Below are 7,500 nucleotides of genomic sequence, written 5' to 3'. Positions count from 1 at the left end.
TCATTGCGTTTCGAATCGTTACTCCAACTCTCGTGGGTGGGGAGTTGGATGTGTGTGTGCATTACCCATAGATCGGTCATACGAGCTCTGAGCTTTCTTCCGGGAGGGAAATAGCTGTCGATCATGAGTCCAGCACGTAATCCAAAGACCAAGGTGAATCACACACACACACACACACACACACACACACACACACACACACACACACACGCACACACACACACACACACATATATATATATATATATATATATATATATATATATATATATATATATATGTATATATATACAGATGTATACATATACATATATGTGTATTTATGTATGTATGCACGTATGTATGTATGTATGTATGTATGTATGTATGTATGTATGTATGTATGTGTGTATGTATGCACGTATGTATGTATGCACGTATGTATGTATGTATATATGTATTTATGTATGTATGTAAGTATGTATGTATGTATGAACGTATGTATGTATATTCTCCCAGTATGCATGATCCTCTCTTCATGTTGACGCAACACGGAAATAACAATTCTCAGCTCCGACACCTGTCGGCCTTCTGGCGAAGATTTTAGAAAATGGGGTTACGGTAAGTGAACGCTCTACAGTCTCACCTCCTACCTACGTATATGGTGGATGTTACCTCAAGGTCTGTATTTATCCTCGTCTACTCATGACTAGCTTGCTATCGTGCACATCGCCATTATATATGTTTATTTATTTATCTATTTTTGTCTTTATCTTCTCTTGTCATTAATGGACTTTGACCACTGATTTTTGTGTAAATATTTTCTCTATGAATGGAATTATTGTTTATATGAATAGAATCAGCTAGCGCCAATTAGAATACCTAAAACATATCGATAAAAGGTTAATTGAAATAATTCCTGCATGTTTTTCATTCTTTTGCTACGGAAGTCGAATAAAGTCAGTTGACGGCAGTTGAAGTACAATCAAAATCAATGTAGCAAAATAGTTAATCTTGGAAGGGGTATTGTTTAACCCTTTCGATATAGCGGGGTCTTTTTATCCTCAGAAATAAAATCGCCTGGCGGCAGTTAAATCAAGAAAGGAGCAAAAAGGTTAATCAAGATGATCTCGAGATTTGTTGAAATTTGAACCGGAGATTTTTCTTAAGCCGAACGCAACAAAAAGTTTAGTTTGCGACAAGAAGAAACTTTATCATAGAATCTACTTCATGCACGAAAGTCAACTTTCTTCAATATTAGTCTTGGTTTGTTACTATAAAGTCAGGGTGACAATTTCATTTAGATGGATTTGAAATATGTTCATGAAATTTTTCAGTTTAAGTAAATAGACTTTTTAGAGTAAATACAAAAATATAGTTCATTAGTGTGGAAAAAATTAATTACCATGTGGATTTCTATTTCTATCATATGTAATGATTACTATAGATAAAATCATATGAAATCCTTAGTGTACCTGCGTTATGGCATATTAAACATCACCCATAAATATTTCCTTATAGTCCAATTTATAAGGATACGTTTTTATTTGCTTCATATAAACTTTTTCCAAGAGTTCTAGGTTTTGGTTCGCACAATCACACAGTGACAAATACGCAAAAGTAAATTTGACTTATTAACTATTAAATAAGGCAATTGTTCTCTTAGCCAAAATAGAAACAAAATAATATAAATAAACATATATACATACATATATATATATATATATATATATATATATATATATATATATATATACATATATATATATATATATATATATATACATATATATATAACGTCACCGTAACAAAGGGTTTAATTACAATGTCTCTCCGCTGTTAGGTGTTGTAAAATCCGTAAAGTGCATCATATTGTTCATCGGGTTAATAAGAAGCTATAGATATCTCTTATCCATATCAGATAAACTCTTCTCTGTGCAAAGATGGCGTATCCCAAAATTTTCAAGACGAATATTTCCAGATGGAAAAGTTGTTGTTTTTTACCATCTTTGTGCATTTGCCCAAGGTATACGAATCACGATACGTGACTCAGTGATGGTTAGAAAAAAGGGACTCTTTAACTTTAGCTTTTTATTGGTCTGATATGAGGCTATTAAGAGTTTTACCTGATGAGATTTCATTCAGCTGAGGAGAAAGTTTAGGATGTCAAGCATTAAGATGAGTGTCTTGTTATCTCCTTATTTGTGGCTTGAGGCAAAATGACCCTATCTAACAATCTTATTCTTGCCAACGTCAAACTTTTTATTTCAAGATGCTCTCCCTTTTTTCATATATCATGGAGACCATTTGATAGTGAATAAAGCCGTTGAGTATCAAGTAGGTATCACTAATTTTCTGTTCGTGGCCCCTCTATGTGGTCCACTGAGGGTAGTACACCACGGTCCACAAATTGAAAGCCACAACTCTAAATTGTTTTAGATTAGAAATGGTGTGATTCTCAAATGCGGAATCCAGCGTTCGACCATGGCGGCACAACTCAGCGACATCTGACGCGGCTTTCAAAAATATATGAGTTATGACTTTCCCGCAATGAAGGGAAGCCTCGATGGTAAAATGTAATAATTGTAATTATGTATCAGGCACACATCCTTTATATGAAAGATTCTGAGCTTCCTGCCAATATAGGAAAGACTTCGAAACAAAAAGGAAAAAAATATGTATATAAGATTGATGGGGCAAACCTAAGTGGGCCAGAGGGGCAAAAAGAGAACACAAGGAGCCATCCCGGAGGGCAAAGAAGACAGGTGTAGAATTTTTTTCTTCTTGCTAATATTCCCTGCTGTGGTGTCAGCGTCAAAATCACTTGCGTGCGGGTTGACCCCTCCTTAGGAGTTTTGCCAACGTAGGTTGCCAGTGGGATCTTTCGCTGTCTGCTTCTTTTCCGTATCAGATAAAAAGGCCTGTATCCAGTACACAAAGATCAGGGAGGTCGATACAAAGCCTTGCTTGCATAAGCAATCATGTAATGTGATGCATTCGAACTAAGGTCTATTGCAACTGTGTACAACACACACACACACACACACACACACACACACACACACACACACACACACACACACACACACACACACACACACGTGTGCACGCACGTACGCACACACATCTCTGCGCCTTAAGATTTGTGTAACAGTGAAATCTTCTATAGATATATTATATGTCATTCGATTTTATACAGCTTTAGGAACGCCATCATAGTGAAGGAAATAAGACTGTCTTATATAAACCTATTCATATCAGTTATTTCTATATTGAACAGGATGACATTATAAATTAGGGACAGCCTGATATGAAAGTGAAGTTGAAACGGTTATAGGGTGGCAGAGGTAGAAAGAATATACTATACAGAAATTTGTGCTCATCAATCAAGATACGAGAACCAATAATCTTATAAGGAAGTAGTGGTGTATAACTATTTGCATTCCCATATATATATAAATATATATATATATATATATATATATATATATGTATATATATATATATATATATATATGTATATATATATATATATGAATTGACTGAGGCATCTTTAAAGAAATATGTGAAAACTAGAACGCACCAGTTTGAGTCCTTAGTTGTTCGCAAACTCAACTGTCATCTTAATGAATAAGACCTTACACGCGTTTGTAAACCTAATTTGACCACAATGACTTTCTGAATCAGTAGAGCATCATCACAGCTGATAACGTGTTAACTCAATCTCTCTCTTGAATATTATAATTACATGGGAACATTTGAACCTCTGCAATAGGAGGCAGCGTCTTTTGAGAAGGAATAAAATGCCTTAATCGTTAGATCGAACGATAAACGAGAGTTTGACGTAAAACTGATTTGAATGTAAGGAACCACCCGCCATGTCACTGGTACATCTATAGGGATCCAGTTTCCACATGTGACGGCTCAAACCCGAAGCCCGATTTGTGTTTTCAAATGTATTCTGACATCGGTTTTCCAGTAAATCATCTATATTTTTGTATGCAACATGTATTTTATAGAAGTTAGCTAAAATTTGTACCATTTTTTCTTCTTTTTAACCTAATTCAACTTCAAATTATCCAAATATTTATGCATCAGATGTGCTTAATGAGTACATTTTACAAGATTTTGTCAAACTACCTGGTGTTCCATTCTCTTTTTTATACAGTCTAAATCTAAATTGTCTATAATTTTGTGCCGGTTGGATTCAATAGATGTAATTTACGTGGCAGAATCAAAGTCCTTAACACCCAGTAGTCTTTATCTTAGTTTAAAAGATAACGGCGTAGATTACCTTTCCAACAAGTTAGTAACCAACCAATCATAAACCTCCATGCTTTGTGACGTCAGGCGTCAGATAATGTCTTTTACCTAAGCGATCGAGGTGCACGTCCCTTCTTGCGTAGAGAGTCTGTGGTGATTCAATGGATAGCGAGCTCAACCGGTGTCTTCCATGTCGGGCTTTGAAATCTGATTCAACAGCACTAAAATTGTACACTATGACTAACAGGGCGTATCAGCCAGCTAAATAGAGTTACATAACAACAGTCAGAATATTTTTTTCTTTAAGCTAAATAAACCAATGAGAGGATTAATTGACATAATGTTTGGCACTCTGACTGACAGAACTTCCCTACGGAAACAAAAAAAATCACTCAGCTAAAATTAGAATAAGGCAATTTAACGACTAAAAGGGTTAAATCATGTGCTTTCTTCATATAAATAAAAAAAAACATCCAGAGGTAGCCGGAATAAACACATACACTACTTATGACAGTTACTTGTTGGCAACGTACGAGGCAAGACACGTGCAATGCGTTAAAAGAAACTAAGTAACACTGACGTTGCAATAAGTGATATCATTCACAGATCTACATTACACCTCACTCTCCATTCTCCCCCAGAAGGAAATACAAAAGAAATATCATTGATAATGTGCCATATGCTGTATAATGATAGTATCTATCCTCCTCCTCCTCCTCTGACTCCTTCTCGTCCTCATCTTCGTCCTTCCCTCTTCTCCTCTTCACCCCCTTCCTTCTTCATCTCAGCTCTATGTCCCTCGGTCATTATGGAAGATCGGCCGCGCGCTCTAATTAACCACCCACTCTTGATTCTCAGTTTCTTTAACTTTGCATAAGCTTTCGACAGGGGAGATTGGAAGAAGACACCGACTTCTTAATTTTAAATACGTGCCCGTTAAAAATTTAGAAAAAAGACGAAATGCAATTTATCTATTAAAGATGATATATATATATATATATATATATATATATATATATATATGTATATATATATATATACATATATATATATACATATATATATTATATATAAATGTATATATATATACATATATACATACATATATATATATATATACATATATATATATACATATATACACACAGATATATGTGTGTGCACGTATGTAAGTGCATGTTTCTTTATGCATGTGTCTGCATGTTGATACGTGAATTATGTATTTATGTGAGTATGATTTTATTTGAATACTCACGCATTGTATCCGTGGCAAATTGAGTTATGAGCAGCTGTTTACTTCCATTAAATGACAGCTTACAACTACAACTTCGAATGCGCTTCGATTTAGATAACAATATACATATATATATATATATATATATATATATATATATATATATATATATATATATATATATATATATGTGTGTGTGTGTGTGTGTGTGTAAGTGTGTGTGTGTATGTGTGTGTGCGTGTGTGCTTGCGCTTGTATGTATGTATGTATGTGTGTATGTATGTATGCATGTATGCATGTGTTTATACATGAATGTTTGCATATATGCATGAATGGATATAAGTATACTGTATAGCTATGTATATATACATGTGAATGTATGCATGTATGTATGAATTCGTGCACAACCGTATGCATGCACGTACAAATTCATACATGCATGCGTTGATACAGGCAATGAAAGTTGTATGTGTAAGTGGCTATCTGTTAGCAGTGCGCCTTCCGGTCTTGGACTCATGCTCACGTACCCTCGGAGATAATTTTTCATTGAAGTCTACGGTTTTCATTTGAGTCACTTCATGATGATCTTGATTCGACCAAGACTTCATTTCGGAAAAATGGAATAGCTCAGTTCAAAGAATGAGTAAAGAATTATTTTATTTTCAGTATAATTGAATATATCATTTTAATTGTACTTGTAGGACCAATGAGTGTATGGATTATATTTGTAAAAACAACTATATTTTTGCAAAGGAATTACTAATATATTGACGTATGTGTTTCACGAATGAAACCAACCAATGATGTGTGCATGCTTGTGATGGTTAATTGAGATCAACGTTAAATGAAGTCATTACCTCGCCACCCACCCTCAAAGCCTATCAGCACCATCACTCCCTCTGGAGGTGCATCCGTGTGGGATGGGCACCACTCGGCCTCTCGCGAGGGCCCAAATTTTCTCAGTCGACCTGGACAATTTCCCTCACCCAGTTTCTCACATGAGGAGGCCTGACAACTAATGACTAATCCCTTCATTCTTATGCTGTTCATTGATACAGAATACCCACACTAATACATTACAGACAAAATTTCAAATTTTCTACCCAAAGAGGTAAATGAAATAGACCTCAACGTTAACTATTGTGGTTATTCGTTATCGTTCTGAGGAGCTCAAGACAACAGTTAATATTATCTTTTCTATACATTTCTGATCTACTGTATAACTACTATTTACCCAAAACGATTTTATAAGCATGAACCTAATAGAATACTCTATAAGCTTTATTCTAGTTTGAACCCGAATACGTAGATTGGTGAAACGTGGTCTTAGATTAAATCGCCACCACACCGGTTGACACATTCACTCAACTTGCTGTCTCTGCCGTTGCATGATTTCATTCACCTCAGAACCTAGTCAGCAAGCATTAGAAACCATTATGCCGAGAATAGTCCTAAATGCAAGAGGAGTCCACGTGAAGAACGGGTCCCATGAAGTCCCCCTGCGTGCGTGGGAACACAGAATGGCGCGGGGAGGAGGATGCCGGGAGCTTTCAACAGGTAGTCGCGCCGTGGACACCGCCCTCCTCCTCCTGTAGCCCCTCAGTCCCTGTCCAGAGGGGGACTTGGCTTCCGGAGTCCTGTAGAAGGAGAGATCCTTCTCCAGAAAAGGAACCTTCCATGACTTCGTCTTCAATACCGAGGTTAAACTTGTGAGAAAGATGATCTCAATAGTAAAGTAATAATCCCGCTTTATAGTGATCGCTAAAGCGTGATTTCGTGTAAAGCGATGGACCGCACTGTATATTCGTGTAAGGTAATCCCATTCCTTAAGTTGGAGCACCTTAGGCTATGCGGTTTTGTTCACCCTTCCTCTCAGAGTGTGACCTTACCTGAGTTGCGTCCGAATATGGGGTCATTGATCCGGTGTCGATCATCGTCGACCCGAAGGGGACACCGGCCGAGAGGGGCATCTCCGAGCTGTCTTGTCCACTCCCTCTACCGGTCCCCTCGTGGAGCAGCTGAGG

At 36.5% G+C, this 7,500-nt stretch overlaps 1 protein-coding gene across 2 annotated transcripts in view; it reads right to left on the bottom strand.

The window, feature by feature from the left end:
- LOC143033857 (uncharacterized) overlaps positions 1-7,500 on the bottom strand; it is a 23,357-nt gene that overhangs the window by 15,282 nt on the left and 575 nt on the right. For both annotated transcript variants that reach the window (XM_076199416.1, XM_076199417.1), the window contains exon 1: positions 7,366-7,500. This exon is cut by the window's right edge. In XM_076199416.1, coding sequence (XP_076055531.1) covers positions 7,366-7,500 — 135 coding nt within the window. The remainder of the gene's footprint in view (positions 1-7,365) is intronic.

The sequence above is a fragment of the Oratosquilla oratoria genome, chromosome 16 (assembly GCF_046742065.1).
Source record: "Oratosquilla oratoria isolate Oo_2021 chromosome 16, ASM4674206v1, whole genome shotgun sequence".
NCBI lineage: Eukaryota > Metazoa > Arthropoda > Malacostraca > Stomatopoda > Squillidae > Oratosquilla > Oratosquilla oratoria.
This window is presented reverse-complemented; position numbering and strand designations above follow the sequence as displayed.